The sequence below is a fragment of the Gymnogyps californianus genome, chromosome 1 (genome assembly GCF_018139145.2).
Source record: "Gymnogyps californianus isolate 813 chromosome 1, ASM1813914v2, whole genome shotgun sequence".
NCBI classification, from domain to species: Eukaryota; Metazoa; Chordata; class Aves; order Accipitriformes; family Cathartidae; genus Gymnogyps; species Gymnogyps californianus.
This window is the reverse complement of record NC_059471.1, coordinates 96,913,132-96,936,848: the sequence shown is the minus strand read 5'-3', so window position 1 is coordinate 96,936,848 and position 23,717 is coordinate 96,913,132. Positions and strand designations below refer to the sequence as shown.

General features: G+C 44.3%; 1 protein-coding gene across 1 annotated transcript; it reads right to left on the bottom strand.

Annotated features, from left to right (window-relative positions):
* Positions 1-2,987: 2,987 nt before the first annotated feature.
* Positions 2,988-17,983, bottom strand: ICOSLG (inducible T cell costimulator ligand). Its single transcript, XM_050912630.1, is given in 8 exon segments — positions 2,988-5,614; positions 8,416-8,451; positions 9,584-9,760; positions 11,346-11,630; positions 12,128-12,151; positions 12,154-12,489; positions 14,490-14,530; positions 17,948-17,983. Coding segments are annotated over 8 exon segments (924 nt in total). The 5' UTR covers positions 17,962-17,983; the 3' UTR covers positions 2,988-5,603.
* Positions 17,984-23,717: the final 5,734 nt, after the last annotated feature.

Below are 23,717 nucleotides of genomic sequence, written 5' to 3'. Positions count from 1 at the left end.
AAAAATTCAACTTTAAATAAACAAACAAAATAATCTGAAGTTAAACAGAACAGATGGGTAGAGTTTGGGGTTTTTTTATTTATTCTTTTGCTTTTTCCTGCTCGAAGGCACTTACTCCTCAGAGCTGAGCTGTGCCCTGGCGTGCCAGGACTCCTGATGAGGTGCCTGCCTGCTGAGCAGAGACCTGGCACTGCGGCTCACCCTGGCCGGGGATCCCTGGCGACTTCGCCTGTCTCCACAGCCACTTCCTCTGCTTCTCCAGTCCTTCAGTTTCTGGGCACGCATTTCGCGTGAGCTGGAGCCAGGAGCCCAGGAGACCTTCCTGGGGTGCTGGCTCCCTGCCTCACCCTGTGTAGAAATAGGCAATGAATTTCCCTCGAAAGGATGGTCATTACCTGGCCAGCCCTCTTGCCTTGTTCAGTAGATCCGGAACCAACACAGGGCTGGATTTTTCTCATGATTCTGATAAGAGAATTCAATAATGTATCTTAAATAAGAGAGCAACCCTCTGTGCTGCAGATAGTGCCAGATAGATACGGAAATATGAGCGTACATATGGAAAACCAAAGAAAGGGCTTTAAAAGACCAGGTTTATGATAGGTAAACTTCTGGTACTTTGCTGACACAGAGTTTAATGCCACTGGCAGTTTGTCAAACTGATCTGAGCTGGCTAATAAGATTTCCAGTTACATGATAAAGATACTTTGTGTTTGCCTTTTGTTATAAAAGCAGATACAGTGCTTTGGCAATAGTTTAGACATTTTACACCTTTATCCCTTGACCTCTTTTTAGTTACTGTGACTGCAGTAGTGATATGTTTTAGAAGTTAGGTAAAATAATAATGGTAAGTCTGACTGATAAAGAGATGAATTGATAGGAATAGAATTGCCTCTAGCCCAGTATGATGCTGTGGAAAAGAAGTTTTTGCAAGTAAACCCGATTTTGTTTCGAAACTACACACTCAGCCTCGTAAGAGGGATGACACGTGACAGTATAGATCTCCTGGCAGAGAAAATTAAGAAGGAAATGTTAGAACTCACCCTCTGTCCACATTATGGCTGCATTAGTGTTGCTTCTTACTGACAGATTCTTAAAAGTTTTCTGGTCTCAACTGAAAAGTATTTTGTCATCTTTTTCCTCTTTCCAATTTTTTTAAGGGCAGACTTTTTTTGTGCAACAGATATGAAAGTGTAGTCTGGCAGTTTGTATGCAATCCTATTCAAAAATAGCAAACGGCTTCTGTTGACTTATGATGTCTACTGGGGTGAATGCTGCAAAGAAGTAGACTTTCCAGTCCAGCAAATGAAAGCAGAGAAGGAGGTCTCTGCATGCTGGAGACGTGAGTTCAAGCACCGAGTCAGCTACAGCCTTGTGTGATACACTACTTACACTTACTAGCATAAGTGTCCTAGTTTTCCAATTATAAAATGGCCCTAAGCAGCACTTCTCAGAATCACAGGAAAACAAATTAGTGTTTTATTACTAAACCGTTGGGACCTATTTTGGGCAAGTTGGAAGGTCAGCCTAAGTCTCTGTTGATGTAAGAGCATCTATCTCTACACAGCAATTTTCTGTGCCAGCCTAAAATGGGAAACGGGCTCTTTCCTAACAAAGTACTTCAGTTTGTGATTAATGGTAAGGTCGTGAGTAGTTCCCAAGGACTTGCGTTTTGCAGCATGGGGCATTGGTTCAGATACACTACTTATGCTTATTAGCGGTGCTGATAATGCATGAAGTGTTGGAAGCATTTTTCTTGTGTTGGAAGGTAATTGTACAAATTGACATGTTGTCATGTTAAGTGTCTTGAAAGATGACTGAGACGGAGGCTACTGGTCTGTGGCCTGTAATTCCCTGGGCTGCCAGATGCAGAGGAGATCACCTCAAAGAACATGTGGGGTGCCTTTTATAATCCTCAGATGGGGACCAGTTCATAATGATTTCATCCCATATCATCCAATGAATGTGGTGAAAGTCCTAATGCCACATCACACATTGAGAGGAAAAGTCCCAAGAGCCTAACTAACTTCTATAGGAGTTGTTGGGGGGGGTGTGTTCTCTCCCTGTGCAGCTGGGCTGCACTCAATTATTCTCTAGAGCCGTTTCTCTTGCCCTGGAAAAGAGGGAGGTTAGAGAGATTACCCTCATGGGGTAATGTGAACTTTTGTGCATGTTTGCTACAAATATGAAAAGGATTCACTTTGCAATTTGGAAAAGCAAATAATAAAGTTTCTTTGACATAGCACAAGGGGCTATTGAGAAAAGTGTGTGGAGTCAGGGTTGTTGAAGTGGAAAAAGGGAATGCATTTTTGAGCAAAAGAGATATTTCAGCTCTCAGAGGTGAAAAGATTTAAATAATGAATTTGACTACAGGACGGATAGATTCAGACCACTAAGTAGCAACACATGTTCTCTCTCAGGGCTTTCCATCTGTGGTTTACCAGTCATGCCACAAAGAAAGCCTTTCGCTTTTCTGTGAAAGTGAGTCCATTTCTTAGAGTCTTCCCACAAAGCTGCATCAAGCGGTGCTTTCCTGTGCATGTGTTTAAGTTGCTTGGGACATATAGTTCATGTGAGCTGCTATCTTTAATGAAGGGAAACAGAGGGATGCTGGTGCCCAAGTGCAACACTGACCTGGGACAGTGCAATGAGCCCGTTTCAGTTCTGGAAGCGGGAGGGTGTGTTGTACCTTTGCTCTGCTTGGGGTTGTTGAGATGGGTGAGAAAAGGATGTATCAGCCTAGGTGTAGTGCTGCCTTTAGGCTACCATGTGGCTTTCATTGAGTTTGTTCAAGGTATTTTGTTGTGCGAGCCAAAATAGAGCAAAGATTGTCAGGTCTCTGTGTTGTGTTGGCCTCTCCTCATCTGAGGGCTTTGGAAAGGAACGCTCATATGCCCTGAGGGATGTGGCTGAAAGTAAAACTGCCGCTTTGGTTGGGGGCAATCATTTGGAGTGACTTGTCTTTACGTGCTGATAGACTTAGTCAAACATCCAGAAGAATGAATGGATTTTATTTAAAATATAAACATGGTATATGATGACAAAAACTCTGTTATTACAAAATTCCCAAGTCCTTTGAATGGTAACAAACAACTGTCATCTAGATTTACTTGCTTCCAAAAATAGCTGGAAACCTAAACCAATTGAAAGTATGGATTTTGCAAGAGCAGGCTGTTGCATTTAGATGTATGTGCTACGTACCGTGAAGTAGCCCAGAAGTAAGAAAATCCAACCAGTCTAAATTAGCTTAACAACATATTGCAAAGCGACTGCTAGGTCACTTCTTACATCTCTAAACTGTTACAGCTTCTTTCAGTTGCTGAATATAAAGGTGAAAAACTGTTTTTAGAAAAGGCTTCTGTCAGTTACAGCAGCACCAAAGAGGCTGCGCAAAACACCTTCATGTGATAGATAGCGAGGAAACGTCTGCAGGACTTCTTACTAAACCACTAGGAAATGGTTACCCTTCACATCCGCACAGATGTTGTTCACATTTTTAAGGTGTCTGCAAGCTTGTATGTTTTCTTCAAGCAAATTCCCTTCAGGGTTCACTGAAGACTAGATATGGACTCAGAAAATACTTAACACCTAGATTAACGGACACAAGAGAAGACAAGGAAAGGCTGACATTCGAAGTAACTTATAGCACCTCAGTAATCTTATCTGACAAATGCTGTGAGCTAAATGCCCTACCTGATAGGGTATGTTACAGTTGTAGAGTGGAAGGCAACAGAGGACAAAAGTGAAATTAATAAATAAACAGAGTATTTTTCACAGATATTGAAGATTAGCAAATATGCAATATACTTTTTTTTGACATTAATAGATAAAATATCTTTAAAAAACCACAGTTGTACACAGTTACTTACAATCTAAACAGGAGACAGGAGCTTAATTATTTAGTTGCAGCTTGGCTTTTTTTAAACAATTTCCCTATCCTGTTCAAATTGGTAAGCCTAGATTGCATCAAGTGAGAGCTAAACTGCCCCTTCTCTTAAATGCCATGGAGGCTGTGCAGCCCTCTCACAAGATACTGGCGCAGTGGTGGTGCACAGCTAACCAACTCAGAGCCTCCTTGGGGGTACTGCTTCAGCAAAAGCTAACTGTACTATTGCCAAATGGTTCTGGATTCCACATGTTGGGAGAACAGGACAACAAAATTTATTTTCACTTGGCTGGCATCTTGATATGAAAAATCAATGTCCTATCTCACAGTTGACACTGGAGTGCCTCTCCCACACAGAGCTAGGACAAACAAGGCTGTGACTAATTCACAAAAATGGTAGAATTTGAGTCTAGCAACTGGTGCAGGAGAAGCCAAGTGTTTCCAGGGCTCAGTTTAAAATCATCATCTCCATCCCCCTGTGACAAGATGGGGAAACTGCCCCACCTAGGCAAGAGAGCTAGTATAGATTCCTCCTCCTTCAAAACCTCATACCATCAGCAAAGTTTACTGCTTTGCTATTTTCAGCCAGTTTCTCTTGGCTGACTCGGGGCTGAAACAGCAAGGCACGTGCACTGGCACAAGGAAACTGCAGTTCTTGGCTTTCTAGACATTCATGGACAACACAGTGATATAGTCTGCACGTGTGTGTGTGTCTGTGTGTGTGTGGATGGGACACAAGGAGAGGTTCAGTTTAAAAATTCTAGTTTAAATCCTCCCTGGAAGCCACAGGGAGTGCTTTATTAAAGACCAGCTGAATTGAGCAGAGCTCAACCACAGATTTTGTTCCATCCTGAAAAGGGTAAGTCCAGGTAACCTGACATTAACATAGCAGAGAGCACTATTTTTAATCAGTCAGATTTCCACACCCTGTTCTTTCACACAGTATGCACCAGCTTCTGTCAAAAGTGGAAGTCCCCTTTTCGGTGGAATATTCGGTAAAAAACAAAATATTGATATCAAGTGCATTTAAAGAATGCACGTTCCCTTATGTTAACACATTTGGTGCTTAACCCCGTCAGAGCAACTCCCATTTTTGGAGGACTGGGTCAAAATGTTCTACCTAGTTCTGTACACAGTAACATGCAGCTGGTGAAACCAGACAATGAAAGGATGTACTGCAGAGAGAGAAAGGTGGAAAAGGTCACAAATCTCACTTTGCAGAGAGTCCTTCAGTTTTCTTTCTTTTTTTTAGCTGCCTTTCTTCACATTCAGTAGTCATCGTCAGGGTAAGGAGACACAGCAACAACTTCCCACGCTCCTGAAACGCAGTTGCTTCTGCTACTAACAAAGTCCTCAAAGGTGATGATGAGAGACTGGGCACTCACCAGCTTTCAGTGGTCTGGCACAGAGTAGCTAGGTCCCAGCCTTACTGCTTTCCCCAGTGCAGGAGCTCAAAACGCTGACAGGCTATCACAGAGGACTGTCCAAAGTGGTTAGCTGGTGTAGTGACACAACTGTTGTGTGGACACAGCCAGTGGCTGGAACAGAAATCCAGCGGATTCTGCTGTCTCTTGTGTTGGAGAAGCTTTTTTTGCCATCTCTTTTGGCATGCTCTGCAGAAATCTGTCACTGGTATTACAAGCAATGCTGCCACTGAGATAGGGGGTGATGCTTCTCTTGACACATCTCCAGCTGCCCAAATTGTTGGCAGACTTTCCATTTAGACAGGTGCTGTAAAAACAAAACAACTTCTTTTTAGAAAAAAATAGAAAAAAGTCCCCCAGAAATAATCATGTCCTAGAGTTGTTTTTCCTACGTAACCAGTGGAACAAGCTGCAAAGCTGTGGAAAAGATGTATTCATGCTGCTGAGAGAGAAAATCGGCTGGGGTGAAGCCCTGCCTCTGCCTGGATACCTGAGACACTGGGGGCCCTCTGCCCTTGTGCCACAGACTGAAATTGCCTCTCTTTGTGCAAATGCAAAAAGTGCTCTCCTGCTAATATCCCCCTCCCTTGTGAAGGGATGTCAGTGTCACCTTTGGTTCGTTTTAAACTACTTCAGAGGGCGAGATGCACAAAGCCTTCCTGTGGTCAAGGGAAACCAGCTTCCCGAGGCTCCTCTACAGGCAGTGAAGGGATCCCCCCAGAGAGTAATTGAGAATTGCTCCAGCTCTGTATTTCTCCTCACCGGAGCATCCTGCTGCACTGACTGTAATGGGTGTCTGGAGAGACTAACCCCACCAGGATGAAGTTACTCCTCTTTGCAACCGGCTTTCCTCACAGTTTCCAAAACTTTTTTCATTGTAACAGCAAAGCTAGTCTCAGTAGGCTCTCTTTGGTTTGCAGTATTTGGGATTCCCACCCCCCGTGAAACAATCTGACCTTCTCCATGAAGTGAAGCCGCTAGAAGCAGAAAAGTATTTACATCAGTATTGAAAAGCAAAATGCCGTGGCAGAGTGTCCCCGTGGGTGCACCTCCACAGTGCCTTACTCCCCATCTACCACACATAACTTGCTTGAAAATATCAAATGATGATTGAATTAGGAGGCTAGAATTTCTCCAAGAGCTCATCTTTTGCCCCAAGGTAGTACCAGCTATTTCTAAATCATTTCTGACAGACACTGGTTTCCTCTTTTGTTAAGAAAAAACAGAACAGCAAGAAACCTGGACTGATGGAGACTTGAGAGCCTGCACAAACTCTCTGCCTCAGCGCTCAACTACCGTTACCCTTAGAAAGGTATTTTTTCCTAACATCTAGCTGAAATTTCCTTTGTTTAAGCCTGTTGTGCCTTCAGTGCTGTGTCCGCTGGGTTAGGACAATAAATGACTTGTCCCATCCTCTTTAAGGCCTCTCTGAAGAGGGTTGTTATTGTGTCCTTGATCAGCCTTGCCTTCTCCAGCCTAAACAAACATAACCAATCTTTCATCAGAGATCACATTCCCTAGATCATTCTCATTTCTCTGGTATTGGTCCAAGTTGCCCTCAAATTGGGATGCCCAAAAGATACTGCCTTCTGTGCCTTACATGGCTCTGTTGGCCGAAAACAGCCCTCAGAGCTGGGGCAGTTTCTGATAGCAGCGAACCACCAAAGCTGCTGTCCCACCTCCTCTTCCACAAACGGTGCGGAGACATGCCAAGGCAAAGATAGTGTCTGGAAGGCAAGTGTCTTTGTTGTTAATGAACAAATCACGCTACAGCAGCCTTCAATATAAGATAAATATTTACTCCTATTTAAGTCACAGAGGTTTTTCTACTCATGAGCTAAGTCCAAGCATCTAATCACATAGGGCCTGGTATAAGCCTGGAGAAGAAAAAGTTGACCTTGAATGAACTGCTTGTGTTAGGTTAATGCAGCTCACAGGAATGGAAGGAGAAAATGTCTCTTTATCTTAAGGAGAAAATCCATCCTCCTTTCTACATTATGCTCTACAGGAAACAGCATAATGCCTGTTGATGTTTAGCAAACACGAATGTTGTGGATCAGGCTGGGGTTGCGTGAAGGGTCTGGAAAATGACTGACCATTAACCCAGTTTGCATGACCACCAAAGAAGCTCCAGAAAAAGTTTTTTAATTGCAAAGGTTATTTTGTTTCTGCTTGATATTTTGAATTGGCTACATTCACAGCATTTGCTATGGCAAACTATGCTTTCACTATTACAGTTTTGGTGAAACTACAGTATTTTCTGCCTGTTCTGCAGAGACACCCAGGCAACGGTCATTTGCTTCAGCAGAAACTACCAAATGAGATATAAAATAGGCAGACATTTCACCCTCTCTGTACTCTTGCAAGTCCCCTGTGCTGAGCTTGTTTTTCCAAATCTGTCTTGGATTTTTTTACCCCATTTTTATTTTTCCCCCACTATAAATGATAAATGAATTTGTAAACCAGCCAGCCTGCAATATTGCATTCTTGCCTATAAAAAATATGAATATTTTGAAGGTCTGAAATGCATTTTTTTTTTTTCTAGGAAAGGAGAGTGCTTAGTATTTTTTTAAATTGGGTGTATATAGGCTCAGATTCATAGACATGAAGCAAATGATGTTCCTGCATCCCAGCTAAAGACCTTCTAGGATGTAGTGCCTAAAAAGGCAGGGAACAACCATTTGATGACAGGCACTGACATGATATGAAGTGATAAAAGGTCAGTGTTGTCCAGACTTGAAAATCAGCATTTAAAACAGATTTTCCAAGTTTGGCTCTGTCTTGATGGCAACAGGAGCTTCAGCATAGCTGCAGAACAGGAGGGGAGGGTGGCTTCAGTCTGTACGCTCCATGTCCCCTGTTGCTTTGTCATGTCCTTTGGCCTGAACTGTTGAAGGAACTTCTGGGAACTGAGACTCTCAGGCTGCCTTTGGCAACACCTACAGAGCTCAAGGAAAGGGCTGACAGAAGTAGGGCTACCACTTTACGTGCTTGAGTTTGTAACATCCAGAAAGTCTAATCCAAAGGCTTTGTGCTGAACTTGAGTACTGAAGCTATGAAGTTAAGTCCCTCTTGAGACACATACAGTAATATATTTTTAATACTTACAGTTGAGTCCTCCTTTGTCTTCATTTGGTTGGACATCTGTTGAAACAAATGCACTGTTTTAAGCATGTAGGATAGATAACTATAGTCTTTAGCCAAACGGGATTAATATTAAGTAACGTCCACCAAAGTTAAGGGTTCAATGTGCTAAATGCTCTTTGGACAGCAAAATGCAGTTCGTGCTCTATTTGCTTACAACCTAGGTCACCATTTCAGCAAGGATAGATTTTGAGCTTGAAGCAACAGCCCTGCTCCATGTTTTGGGACAGAGTCCTGCACCACTCTTGGGTTGTTTCTGAAGGAAGGACATGGCTCCTAGCACATCTGCTGTAGATGCTGGGCAAGATCATTACCCTGCTTTCTCCTGCTCTTTTCTGAAGCACTTGGGCTTGCTAGCCATGAGGAAGAGGGCATGGACTGAAAATGTGGTTTGCCCTTGTCCATGAAAAGCGTGGTTGCCCCTGCTCCCTTTTCTTAGATGTTAGCTCTTGTATACCTGCAAAGTGGCTTACAGTAAGTACTCAGATACATCAGCAGACTCAGTCTGGTTCACAAGACGTCTTTTAGAGCTACCTTTTGTTCTGTCATGCCAAGCACTGAAGAGTCCCGCATGTGGGCAAATGCAGCAAATACAAGGGTACGCATGTATAACATGGAGTGACAGTGAGACATGCTTTATTTCTAACTTGTAGAAAGCTGCCTGATCCCAGTGGGATCTTGAACGCTTAATTGTCCAGCCAGTGACTCTAAAGCTCTCAGGATTGATTTATCCTCTGATTTCTGCTTTGGATTGTGCTAAGGAGAGCGAGCTACTGACTCCAGTCCTGTTCCATGGAGGAGCATCCCCTCCACCTGTCCAGAAACAGCCTGCAGGGATCACAGCTGAGAAACTATGGCCTGTACAGGCACAAAGTCTGAGTTACTCCACATTTAGCAGTTAACTCCTGTGAGGCTCAGGCGCAATAACAGAAAACCATAAAGAATAACATGTCCTGGGGCACTACATGTCCTCCCCAGGGCACCCCAGGTTTTTGATAGTAGCATGATTTCCTGCTGTTGTGTGCAGGCAGCTTACTCATACCTCCTAGCAACGCGCTGGATGACATTGAATGTTTTGGCAAATGAAAAAGAATTCTTCAGATTTGGTCATGCAAATGAAGGATCTCATTACCTGTGTAGGACGCTAGTTTAGAGGACCTCTGTCTCCACAGCCAGCAGGTTAAAACAGCTAGAAGACCTATCAGAATGACAATGGAAACGATGCCAGCTGCTTGAGCACCTCGTCCATTTTTTTCCAGGTTTTTGTGACTTTCTGTGCTAGAACCATTGCTTTGCTTCTGCTGTGTGTCTAGAATAAAATAGAAAAAGGATGTAATAAGGTGTAAATTTTCACATTTCATACCAGGCAAATATTTGACCACATTTTACATGCACAAAAAAATTCTGAAGGACTAAATATTTGTGCTATTCATATCACTGTGATTCTGGTGGTATTCCTTCTGGGCAAGGCACATCTCCAGCTTACACTGTCTACTAATACAATGCCAGTTTATTCTTCCCCGTCATCATACTGCACGCATCCCTCTTTCTTCTTTTTTGTTGTTCTATCCATCCTGCCAGCCTTGGGAGACTGTATGTTTGAGCTTGTATCTAGACTCAGTTGAAAATAAATCTATACTGAATCTATAATGTAAATCTGATGGTATTCAGAAAAGTGGGTGAAAACCTGTTTCTCTGAAGTTAGTGATGAATTTCCACTGATTGCTGCAAACTGAAGGTTTCAAATCACACCTCTTAATATTTCAAGTGTAGTAGTGCTTTTAGAAACCAACAAAAAATAGTAACATGAAGGTCTTTTCCCCCAGAATACAATATGACAGACTGCCATTAGGAAACTAATGACAAGGTTACTTAGTTTTCCTTTAACTTGGGATGAGAGCAAGGGTATGCTATCATATAAACACTCTACTGCGCAACTTTTACTTGCGTGCACAATTTTTGTTCCTGGAAATAGTTTATATCATTTGGCCATGTTTGTGGCATCAGTGTCGTTAAGTCCGGAGTATGTGATTCCTTGGCACGTTCAGATAAACTAACTGTGGGTATCCAGCTACAGTTATGCAAACAATCAAACCTCCTTGCACCAGGGTGCAGAAACCTGCGAGAGAAAGGTGTGGCAGGAGGCAGGACCAGGAACAGCAATGAGACTGAACAGCCACCTCCAGATAAGCTCTCCCACTCCAGACAGCTTCTCTACACAGCTGTTTGGAAATCATGAAATCCACTATTGGTATTATAGCTATAACTTTTTTTATAGCTTCTTTTTAAATAGCTTTCTGTTTTTGTGAAGAGTTGAGTGGCTAAATACTTGTTTTTACTATTGATGACTCATATCAGCAATAAATAGCATATTATACTTGTGCTATTAGGTGTATTGTTCTATTGGGCTAACATTACCTGTTTGCTACAGGCCTACTTTAAATAGTGCACTGTATTAAATTGAGTTTTGCAGACTGAAAACAGAACTTTGAAACTAGGAAGAGCGAAAAGCAAATGTGAGTGCTGCAAAGCAGTCGGGTAGGGGTTCAGGAATTGTGGATCTGCTGCATGGTGCGCCCTGAAAAATAACCTGACTCCCCAAGTTGTCATGTTCCCAAGGAACCAAAGAGTAAAGCCCAGTGACTGCCTCGGATGCAAGAGCTTCTCAGTGCCGTTGTCATAACACACTTGATGGGGTGTTCACTTCAATGTGGAAGAAGTAAACATAAAGTCCATGGCTAAGCATAACTAGCTTGAAACAAAACCTGAGCTCTTCTTGGCACTTTTTGGAACTACTGAATTAACGCATACCCCTCATTAGTGCGTATCTACAGAGACACACTGGTTGATATTCCTGCTATCTAGAAAACGTGAAGTAGCATGAAGGGACTTACAGTTGGCTGACAGATTTTCCCGCAGTATTTTATTTTCTACGGAGCACTCTATTTGCATGTTAGAAGTGGCTTTAACCTTCAGCGTGCTAAAAACGCTGTAAGTGCCATCGGCGTGGGGGGTGATCTTTAGCTCTGATGGAGGCAGGTGGCTGTTGTCCGTTTTATTTATCCAATAAACATTGGGCTCTGGGTATCCATTGCCGGACCTGCAGCTGAAAGTCATCTCCTCTCCAGTGCTGTCACTGTTTCTTATCGGTCCACTGAGTATTGGTTGGCTATAACTAGCTGGAGGGCAAGAGAAAGAGAAACAGTCATCGACATCATTGTGAAATGTATTGAAAAGACAAAATTTTGACATGGGTTCTGAAGCAGAAGTTCTGGGTTTCACAGGACCCTCCTGACTTGAAAGGGAAACACCTGCAGGTTTGGATGTAAGCCAGAGAGCTGAGAGAGAATTACTGGAAGGGCAGAAACCTGAAGCCAAACCCGAAGGAAGAAAGCAACTTCTTAAGCTGCTGTCACCCAGTCATGTGCAAGAGCCCTCATATTAATGAAAACCAAGATGACAAAAACCCCACGCTGGATAAAGAGCTGTTACGGGTATTCTCCCAGTTTTAGATTCCCTGTCTGTAACACTTAAATTAAGCAGACTTCATTTCAGCAAAGGGCTGAAGTATGTTTTAAAGTTAAGGGTATGCTAAAATATAATATTGATACGGCATGAATTTGAAAAGCTGGAATGAGAATTTGGGCAAATATGTGCAAGTGATACAAGTTCTTACCTGCTAAACTGAGAACCACTTCTGCCGGTGAATCACTCTGGTATATTCAGTTTTCTGCAGTACTACACATTTGTACGTACGTTCATCACTCTGGCTGACGTTTAGTAGTAGCAGAGAAAAATCGCCATTTTCCAATCTATCCCAGAATAATTGAGTCCTGTTTTTAAAGTGAATACACTGTTCACTTTCGTTGTCTTGACCAGAGATCAGCGCATGTACAACTGAACACTCTTCTTGATCATCAGCTATTTGCCAATATACCCGTAGATTTTTTAAGTGCAATTCTCTTCCTCGATAAATGCAACTCAGTGTAGCATTGTCTCCAAGTTTACTGACAATGATCTTCTCCTCCATTGCAATAACTACAAGATTAAAAGAGAGAGAGAAAAAAAGGGAGGTTACGTGGAAAAAAAGTCACTCTTTCAAGTATATTCTACCACATGTAGACTCCAGTATTAGAATTTATAACAGGCAGGTGAGAGTACTCACTTCATAGTCATTCCTACCTCCTGACTTGCCGGTGGCTAATTCTCTCTTTGTCTGTCTTTCTCTATGTTTTCCAAAGGGACCTTTTACAATATAAAGCCTTGTGCTCATTTCTTTCTCCAAGGACCAACCGGTCTAAGTGTTCCTAGCCCCATGGATACCTGCATGTTTCACTTTGCCCACTGACTGGGACTGGCTGCAGACACATATTCAAGTCCTAATGCTTTAATAATCACTTTTTTTTTAGTTAAGAAAAATGCCAAATAACACCAGGTAAATCACAAGAAGTAGAAACACTGATAAGAAAAAGAGTGCTACCATTACTTTGAGACCCAAAAAATTAAAAGAGGAGTAAAAACAGTGTTTCTCAAAGTGGACATGTCATAGCAATCATATTTTATTGCTACCATCAGTGTCACCCTCTCAACAAATATACCCAGCTGGCAAACCAGCATGCCCAGATACCTCCAATGACACATTCATTAGACATTTGCAACCTCTCACGGCCACTTGAAGTAGGCCAGCACAGTATCTGGCTTTCAGGGCACTTTTCCTGGCCTCCAGACATGAGAAAGGCAGCCTCTCCTCCTGGTGAGCAAGGCGAAGGCGTGAGCTGGCTGACGAGCGATGCAGAAAGCACAGGTCAGCAAGTCCGAAAGGGCTAGGGCGGCTCTGGCCGCAGCCTCCCTGCTGAGAGGGATGCATCACCTCTCCTCCACCCCAGCAGTCAAAACCTCTCTGGTGCAACCGGTTGCTGAGATCAAAGCAGTGTGCATGTTGTAAATGGACTGGGGGATGAGGGGGGGGTCAGGCATGGCGTTGGATGGGAGAGATTACAGCTGGAGGAAGGGACTATGCGGGTGGGTGAATTAGGGAAAGAAAGATGACAGGAGTGAGGGTTTGGAAATGTGGAAACAGTACATGGTGAGGTGGGAGGGAGGCGGTAATGTTAAAGGGGGACATGTCTTCGTGTCGGTGCACTGGACTCAGAAATAGCTCATCTACACATCTGAGTTGGGCACCCTAGCTTAAAAATACCACTGAAGCAAATGCAGTACTTGCAGGGAGGAAGGCAGTATGTTCTCCAGGCCCTTATCCTCTGCTGGGTGAGACAAGAAGTAACAGGCTTGAACTGCAACAAGGGTGCTGCGGCTCAGACTTTGGGAAACCCCTCGTAGCAGCACGAAAAGTGACGCTCTGGGATGCATTGCCTGGGAAGACGGGGGCACCTCCATCACTGGCTTTCTTCAGGAACAGGCCAGCCAGCATCTATTGAGACTGTATCTCGTACAGTTTGTCTTGATTTTGGGGCCAGGGAATTTCCTTGAGGACTTTCTTGAGGTCCTTCTCAGTGATTAAGCAAGAACAGAGAAGAGACAAGTCTAAAAACATTTAAATATACCAGGGGATGTCATTTAACTTTACCCTTGTTCTGAAAGGGCTTTTTGGAACTGTAGTAAAAGACTTACTAATATTGGGTACTTGATACCATGATGTATAATTCTAGTCATAATATGAGTATGGACTTTATCCAGGCATGTTAGATATGCTTATCAACAGCCCTTATTACCCCATTTCTAAGGCCTTTTATTGGCAGAGATAAATACGCAGGGATGTCTGTGAAACAAGCAGAGCAACCTGAGCAAGAGCATCCATAAGGTCCCTTGCTATTCTCCGTACCGAAACTGAAAGGAACTGATTTTTTCTTCTTTCCTTGATGCATGTCAGAGAAACATTTCACACTGAGAAATTCTTAAGTGTCTTGCTGAAAACACACAGATGTTCATATTATACATATTACAACTACTTTGTCTATTTGGCCAAACGTATTAAAGGGAGGGCAGCTTCATTTTTAACTGAAGTGTTCTGAACTTACCAGCTCTCAGGATATGAAGGAGCAGTAACAGAAATCCGTAGCTAAAATAAAAAGCAAACAAGAACATTACATGATTGACTTTAGCATCTCAGTAAGCAATAAACCTAATATTGATTGTTTTAGTATAGTAGCAGAAGTAGGTAAATTAGGTACTGCTACTATGTAATGTCCCATTAAGTATTTGCATTTTTGACAGCTGCAAAACTTCTGTTCAAACAACATAACTCTGTGGGTGGGTGGCCAAGGCCATGAATAGCAGTAAAATGCACTAATATTGGAATCAGAGCAGAAGGCATGAAGCTGGTGGTGTGCCTTTCTTGTGAAAAACGAACCAAATAGACTTACTGGACAAATAGGCCGTGGAGGCTATCTGGATCACTGGGAAGGAGTGTGGCTGCACAGGCCTAAATCCAGGTCAAAGCCCTGCATCCCACTGTTTTGCTGAAATTCAGTGAGTTACGGTTTTATCTGGTTAAAGGACGACAAGCAGCTGACCATGCTGCCCACCGGTTTGTGCACTCAGTAAAAATGTGTAAACAGGAAACGTGCTGATAGCAGGGAGCTGTGCAAAGGTTTTGCTGGAAAGAATTCGGCGTGTTTGATTACTCTGGAGGGGCAAATCTATGCAGGAGTTTCCCAAGGGGGTTACACCTGCTGGATGCTATAGGAAAACCCAGTTTAACCCATCTATAAAGTCCAGGTGATTTAACTCTCACCCTATAGGGCTTTAAGAGAGAGAAATGTGCAGCACTTTCCTAAGAGTTACTTTAAAATAGCCTTTCACCACCATGCCTAGCTATACATTGTGCTCTCCTTCCTCCAGACCACTGTGGGAAGGGAAAGGAAAGGAAGATGCTGGAAAGGTTTTGGAATGGGAGCTATGTAGCTGCAGTTGCCCACCTTGATACTGCCCCAGGTGCAGTAAGGTTGCAAAGCTGAGCCGATGGGCAGAGGGACACGAGCACCTGCTCATCCCCAGTTTCCCCCACTCACTTTTGCAAGCAAGCAGGACCGTGAGGCTGCACTACCTGGGTGTGCAGCTGGCTCCCTTCCCCAGTTGTTCTCAACCCTCAGCCAGGTCCAACACTGAGCCAAGGGCTGGGGCAATGGGGAGAGCGGCCCCCAGCAGCCCATGTCCACCCAGGAGCGAGCTCCAGGGTCTCCCACCCAGACTGTTTGCCTTCATCCCTCCAAACCAACCCTGCCCTGCCTGACCCTCCTCCCTCCAAGCCCTAACCTAAGCTTACTCTCCCAGCAGCCATTTCTCACCTCTCTTTTCCCCATCTGCCGTGCTTTACAACATCCCCTCTCTCTTCCAGGCTTCCTGCCCTTTCCCCACAGCTCCTGCCCCTTTGTCCAGCTGAGCATCAGGATTCGTCCGTCACTTCCCAGGCACAGCATTGCTTCTGCCCAGCTTTACTCCTACCAGCTGCCTGGGCACAACTTGGGTCTCCTCTGCTGTGGAGGAGGGTCTCTAATTCCCACCTGCCCCCAGGAAAATTATGATCTTCCCAAACATATTTGCCTTCCCATGGAGAAAGCAGAGGACATTCCTGACACAAAATCTACCTCCACTTGAAGCCCCATCTCTAGAGAATGAGATGGGGAAAGTTTAGGAAAGAGTCAGTCTGAATTGTATTACTTTTATATGAAAAGAACACTTTCTTTTCCTTTTCTGTGTCCTTTGAAATGGTTTCATAGATGAGGTTTCAAAAGTTTAAGTGGATGCCCAGTGTGGAACATTTCTGCTTTAATACTTATTTTAGTAAACCTGCAATCAGCCCTAAAGTAAGTCTCCCAAGTAAGCGTACCTAAACACTCCAGGGAGGCAGCTCTGCTCTGGCAGTGACTTTTGGTGGCTTTTGCACATGGTCTTGTATTGTATTTCTGTTGTATTTTTATACTGTGCAGGAGCCATCACTTTTGTGTCAGGCTTGTACAGGTCTGTCTTGACAAGCTCACCTTAATGTAGTTCTTAATCGTTCTTAATCCCGTGGCCATGTTTGTTTTATTGTTTCCCGCCCAAGTTAGAAACTGTTGATATAGCAAGTCATTTGAATTAAATGGAGAACAACAATTGACTGATCTTTATGGGACTCTTTAGGGAATTTCCCATAGTAAACATTTGCTGATGCCAACAAACATTTGGATAGTCAGCCAGAACTGATTCTCTAATCTATGTATAAAAAGCAGGTCTTGATTTCTTATTTTAACAAATGATGTCACAGTCAACGTTGGACAGAGATGCTCATCCTCTTTCTGGAAGAGGTTGCAGCTGTGGTGGTGTGGGGGCAGTGTCAACCCACTGTGTTCCCCGAATAGCTTTAATGCCAAGCTCCTGTTGGAAAAAGGGAGAAACGCAGAGAAACCTCCCTTTCGCCCCATATGTACACTCAGCTCCTGGGTCCATCACACTGGTAGTGAGCTCCACTAAGTGCAGGTGTAGCTGTGTTAGTTTCTTGGGTTCTCTCCTTTATTTATTCTTTTAAAAGTATTTTAATTTTGTTTTCTTTTTCAATTCTTTCCCACACCTTCCCTTTCTATACATTTTTTAAAATGTCATGTGAAACGGGAGAAAGTTGCACTTCCTCTTTCACACATTCTTGTTTGGTGAGATTATTCTTCCTACCAGCATCTCAACTTTTTCATGCACTATTTATTTTAGAGCCATGGGATGTTGCTGTTCTGGCACAAACTAGCCAGACAAAAGATGTCCCGATGCTTGCAATAATAACTTTGGGGCTTTTGCTCCACTGCTAAGATTTGCTTTATCCCCTACCCTTGTAGCGACATCGCTCTTCTCGCATCGGCAGGTGCCCGAACTAGGCTATCTGTGAAGCTTTTCTAACGCCTACCGCAAGGCAACACTCATCTGGGCAATAAAAACCGGTGGGGCCGCTTGCCTCCTCCCATCGTTCACATTCGGGCAAAAAGGCTCCTTAAAATGCCAATTCACTGCCTGCAGCCTTCGACGGGGTTGATCACAAAGCACAGAGAGGTGGGGCCCCTGCGTGGGCTGACCCGCTGTGCCAGGGGCGCCCTGGCCGTGGAGGGTGCCTTGCAAAACTCGCCTCCCCAGTCCTCGGCTCTCCCGCGGCTACGGGCGCCCCGGAGAGCTGCCCGTGCCGGCAGGCAGGCAGCGGCAGCTGCCGCCGGGCACGTTTAACGCCGCAACCCCGCTGTCCCGGGTCCGGGAGTCGGGAGGGGACCCCCTGCACCGCCTCGCCCCTGTCTCTCCGTTTGAGAAGCCCCATCCTCGCCAGAACTTTTCCTGCCCGCTGCATCGCAATGAAACTCGGATTTTTTCTAAGGGGGGTGTGGGGGTGTGTATCTCTCTGCCCCCGAGCAAGCAGCCCACCACCGCCCCGGCAAACAGCCGGCTTGTGCCCCCCGTGCCCCAGCGACAGGCGGGAGGGGCGGCAGCTCCCCCTCCCCCGGGGCCCCGGGCCGCCACTCACCCTTGCGGCTCCATCGCAGCGGCGCGGGAGGCGGGTGGCTGCCCGAGCCGAGCCGTGCTGTGCCGTGCCGTGCCGAGCCGAGCCGAGGGCTGCCCGGTTTAGGCCTGTCCCCTTTCACTCCCACGCCTCCTCCCGCCGGGGATTTCCGCCTTCCGAGCGCACCCGGAGCCGGTGCGCGGCCAGGCCTGCTACCGGGTAATCCGGGCCGCCGTGCAAACGGGGGGCGCCTTGCCACCGGCACCCGGGCCGCCGGCAAAGCCCTCCTCTGGGCTTGAGGGCCGGCCCCAGTCCCGCTTCGGCCCCGCACGCCGGGCGCTGCTGTCCGAGACAGCCCGGCCCCGGCCTCGTCCCGGCGGTGCGGAGGGTCTCAGGCGCTTCGCCCATCCCCACTGACCCCTTTCCAAAGCCTCCCCGGGGCCGCTCGGCAGGGGCTCCCGACCCCGCAAAGCCGTGTGTCCCGTCCGTCCCCCCCCGCGGGGACGCTGTCTGTGCCCCATCACGGCTCTGGGCGCTGCTGGGCAGGACCTGGGGAGTCAGGGCTGGGCACCGGCTTTTGCGATAGCCCGGAGGCAGCGGCGGCTCCTTGGCCCTGCGAGGCGGCGGAGAGCGGCCCCACGGCCCCGCTCGGCGGGCGCGGGGTGCGGGCAGAGCGCCGCAGTCCGGCTGCGCACACGGGTCTTCGCAACGCCTGCCAGGGAAGCGGGGGCTCTGCTGTGGAGTTGTGTTTCAAAAGACATTAGGTTTACGATTGTGTAATTAGTAAATAACCCTAAATGCGATCTGATACGGGGCGTGACCAAACCTGAAGATATAGAAGATAAAAGTTCTGGCAGAATCGCGTTGATAAGGGGTGTTGCAGTAGCAGCCGGCTATTTGAAGGCTGTGGTTCGCATTCACCAGCAATTTTGTTTCTGGCTCCACGTCAGTGGCTGTGTTTGGCTTGTTTACTGTCGGGCACCTCAGCCCAGCTGGGACTCCTTCACCAACGTGAACGTTTGTGTCTCACACCACAGAGCTGTCACTGCCACACTGCAAACCAATGCCACAGTGACAGTCGTTAAAAAAGATTGCCACATTAATGTTTTATTTGGTCTTGGTTCTGAGTCATCCTGGGAATACCAATTAATTTGTCCATGATGAACAAGAAACTCCAGGGTTGCGCAAGACCTGCAGGTCTTGATGCTGTTTCCACTGCCAGCCAGCAGCAAGAAGGGGGACTCTCAGTTTTGAGTCTTAAAGCCAACATTACTTCAGCCTCTCTGTGTATCGCTGATACACTGCAAATCAGTGATCGCTTTGGGAGGATAGACTTAAATTTACATTAAATTTAAAGGGAGATGAACATTCCTATGGAATTATGGTTAAATCAGAACATACTGGCAGCAGCCAATTCACATCTCTCACTGAAATATTTCCTGATGGAATATCCTAGTTTGGGAACTACTCCTTTGATATTTTGGGTGCTGTTTTAATAACAGACACTTGGTAAACAGGGATTTACATGGAATCAGTTCTTCATGGCTAAAAGCTTCCTGACTTTAAATGCTTGTGGGTTAACTTTATAGGAGAATTTTTAGAGTTCTGGATATAAATTTGTTCTTTCTGAAATGCATAGTTTGAATGCACTCTTCTGATGTTCTTTGCAATGGTTTCTATAATGCTTTTTTCATACATGATGAATAAGAACAGCCTATACTACTACACACGTGTACCAGTTTTGGTGGAAAGGAATTTCAGAATAAGCAAGAAAGGCAAATGTGTCTCCATAGCCAGAAGACTCTTTGGGATTTGGAAAGGTCAGGTGCAAACCTCTTCTCTGCATGCATCAGGCTTTTGAATCTGCATTGCCTGAACTCCCTGATGAGTTTTTAATCTATAAGGCAACTTTGTCTTCCATTTCCCTTCCAAATGGTGTTTCATTAAGGCCCAGCCTTAGGCAGGTCCTAAGTTGCCCCTACCAGCAGAATTCCCCAGAGAGCTTGAAATATAAGGATATTCTTCTGCCAGTGACTCCATTCCTATGGCACACACTGAATAACCCTGCGGTTAATAAAAGCAGGCTTTCACTGCCAAATCACTGCCGTTAGATATAAGACGTTCCTTGGGGAGTGCTCCCCTATTTCTTTCCACACAACCAAAACAGGAGAAGCAGCTGCAGTGGAGGATCATTGCAGCTCATGTGGTTCCATCTATTTACACTGAATAGCAATATGTTTTTATTCTTTTAGATATTGATTTGTTAATATGTCACTTACTAGCAATAAGTCGGGGTATTTGGCTTAGGGTCAAAATACAGACCTCAGTTACATGATCTTTCCCCTATAAGTATCACATCAAAGATAAAATGAACAATAACAGGCCAGGATGTTTGAAAAGCCTATGTGAAAAGTTTTCATTAAAGATGTGGCTCCTCATCCTTACTACCATATGCCTACAGAAAAGTTCAGGCGGGAAAGCACCTCTGAAGGTTATCTGGTGCAACCTCCACCTCAAAGAAAGGCCAACTTCAAAGGTATATATCAAAGCTACTACTAAGATGTGGTTCAAAGTTACTACTACTGCTTCCGCATGGCTCTGGAAGTTATGATAAGACTTCCTTTTTACCAGAGAATACTGTGAACTTTTATCAGCAGTTGTGTTCATTTCCCAAGGTCTAGTTTCAGTAATGCAAACATGTATATTCATTTGTTTTCTTTTGTTAAAAAAGCTACGATATAGGATAATCACAAGGCAAATCACATGCAAAGCTGTCTGATCGGGCTTCTAAAATTACAGTACTTATGACAGGAAAGATGGACCTTAGCTTCAGAAAATCGAGATGTTTGAGGTTGTTAAAGTGCAAAACCCATTCTAGTTGTAGTGTGTAGTGCAATCTTAGGTAGCTGCTGCACTCTCCGTTTGAGACGTAGAAGTGGCTCAAAGATGATCCATTTGGTTCTTCCTCCTGTGTGCATGCATGCACGTGTGTGTGTCTCAGTGTGAGAGAGTGGCAGACAGCTGAGCTCCTAAAGTAGAGTATTTGTAAAAAAACCTTATTGTTGACAGTTAATTTGTTCTCTCTTATGTGTGTCTGCACCACTTGATGCAATTAAATTAAGGCATTTAAGGCTGTCAGAAGAAGAAACTAACTCCTACGGCTTGTGCGTGGCGAATATGTTGCCTATGGACTTTGAAACTAGAAATATTGTGAAGAATTGGGAAAAAAAAAAAAAGGAGGAAAACAATATTCTAATTTTTCCTGGTTGTGAGACAGAGAAGTGATCTACATACCAGAGAGCTAGAGAGCTGATTGTTTTCAAATGGGTATCATGCAAAGAGAACAGGTGTATCTGCAAAACACACATCTTCAGTGGCAAGCTCATTAATGCAATTATTAAGAATCCAGAGAGACTGACTAGACTTTGTGAAAGAGAGGCATACGTCTCTCTATGTATACAGAAGAAAAGATAATCTCAGACAGATTGAGCACCTTTGGGGACAACTGAAAAATGGGTGACATGACTGTATGTGATGTGGAGGACTTGAGCCGTTTTTGGAGTAGGACAGCTGTGAGAGAAATGCATATAAAATTAGTAGCAGAGGATAACTGAATGCTGAAAAGTTTTTAGGGTGGCTAGAGCATGTCACCCATTTGAAAAGCAGATGCCTGTGTCATTAGCAGTAGGCACAATGACACAGTGACAAAACCAAAAGAGAGATGTGATCACCGGTTGGTTGCCTGCACTGAACCTCTCCCCATCATGCACAAACATGCCCAGACAAAACAGGAGGCAATAAGATAACACCCAAATTTAAGAGACAAGTGTGTGATGAAGGCATAGCAAGTTTGCAGCAGACAATGGAGACACAGTTAAAGAAAACACATTAAAAAGGAGTACCTAGAGTAAGGACTACTCAAACTTTCATGTACCACGTTTTAAACAGGTACATGGTCTAGACGAGCAAAACGATCCAGCTCATGTGCTGCATGCAACTGGAGAATAACTTTAACTAGAAAAACCTTGAAGTGATGTTATGTACACTAGGTTTGGGGGGCTCACCCCAGAATACAGAAAAATAAAAATGCAGCTATTTTCACAGGACCAGAAGAAGTATTTGGAAAACCAACAGCTGACCTCAAGCGTAATTGATCTTCATCTTAAGTCAGAAACAATAGGTAGTACCCTGCTATTAACAGCGACGGCCTCACTGGCATTAGTTGGACAGTATTCATTCACTATAAGGGGAGAAATCAGTGCTAAATTCAGGTACAATAGAAACGTCAGAGTCTACAGGACCATGGAATATATGTTTTCAGCAAATAAATTCTGGGATAGAAAGCTTTAAAATCATCATGATAAAAATTTAAATGGTGGAAGACGATGTAAAAATTAGCTAGCATGTATTCCCTAATAATGTTTTTATTGCACAGGTTCTCTACCAAAAATCTAATCAAACTCTCTGTGACTGCAGTGCTACTAGTACATGAGATGATTGCCAGGAAAAAGGTCACAAGCAGAGAAGCGCTCTGGTGCATCCCATATCAGAGTGTAATTAAAAGGGTGGAAAATACCTGCAAATGAAATTGCAGTGGAGGAAAACAAGCAAATGCTGATTATCGATCTTCAATATAAAGCAACCAAGTGAAAGTACTACAGCCTACCCAGCGTGGGTTATGGTGCTTGTATGTTCTCTGTCATGTTTGGCTGGTGCACTAAACACCTAAACTGACATCTAACTAAACAACTGCAAAGCAATTTGTTTGACTTTTTGTCACCTGTACAGAAGATATAGCAGAAGAAGGAGCAGAAATTAATAGAAGGACTAAAAGGGGTGACAGAGCAAGTAAGCTAATCTGATATTAGAAAAAGGAGGCAAAAGGCATAATCCAAATAATGTGAAGTGGTAGAGCAATCAAAAATAGCCTTACAAAATGGACTGAACACTGCCCTAAGGATCATAATCCTCCTTTCTTCTTGGAAAATGTTAAGAATTAACACTTCAAGCAGCAGATCACTGCTGCTGTAGAAGAGCGGTCCATATTGAGCATACCGATGCGAGACGAGCAAAATCATACTCAAATGGAATAGGGGTTGTGTGGCCCTCTTGTTCTTCCATCTGTAAATGTATGACTGCACTGTGACATTTGAAATATACCAAATCCTTATGGAATAGTCTCCACAAATCTCTGGCTTTTGCACCATGGAGATTTCAGTGCATGACACTAAAGCTAGTAAAGTATGACTTGCAACTGAGAAAAAAGTCAAGAGAAAAATCACAGTAGCTCTGGCTACTTGTGCAATTTTATGTATGGGTTAAGAGCAAAAGAAAGTATGAGGCGTGAACAATTTTACAACACTTTTCCAACACTTTGTCTACAGAGAAGCTAGCAGGAGTAGCAAGTGGAAGAGACATTGCATCTTAAAAATAGAGGATGAGGGGAGGACAGTTCGCACAAAAGCAAATAGTTTCCTTGACTAGTGGAGACATCTGGAGTAAAACAGCAAAGCTGACTGCTGAGAACAGACTGGTGATGAAATGAGGGAAAAAATGTGATTCCAAATAAAATGGTTTATGATTCTGAGAAGACCCTTTGAGATCATGAGCTTGGCCTGATCCTATGGAAAAGAACTGCCAAGAAATCCACTTGATGGAAGTGAATGAATGAAGAGAAAACAATAGTCTGTCTGTTGGCTCTCTATGCTCTCTGTCTCACATTTTGTTGTCGCACTAGGCACTCAGGGCATTGGCCAAAAAGATCATGTTTAACACCAAAATTTCAAGACTTCCC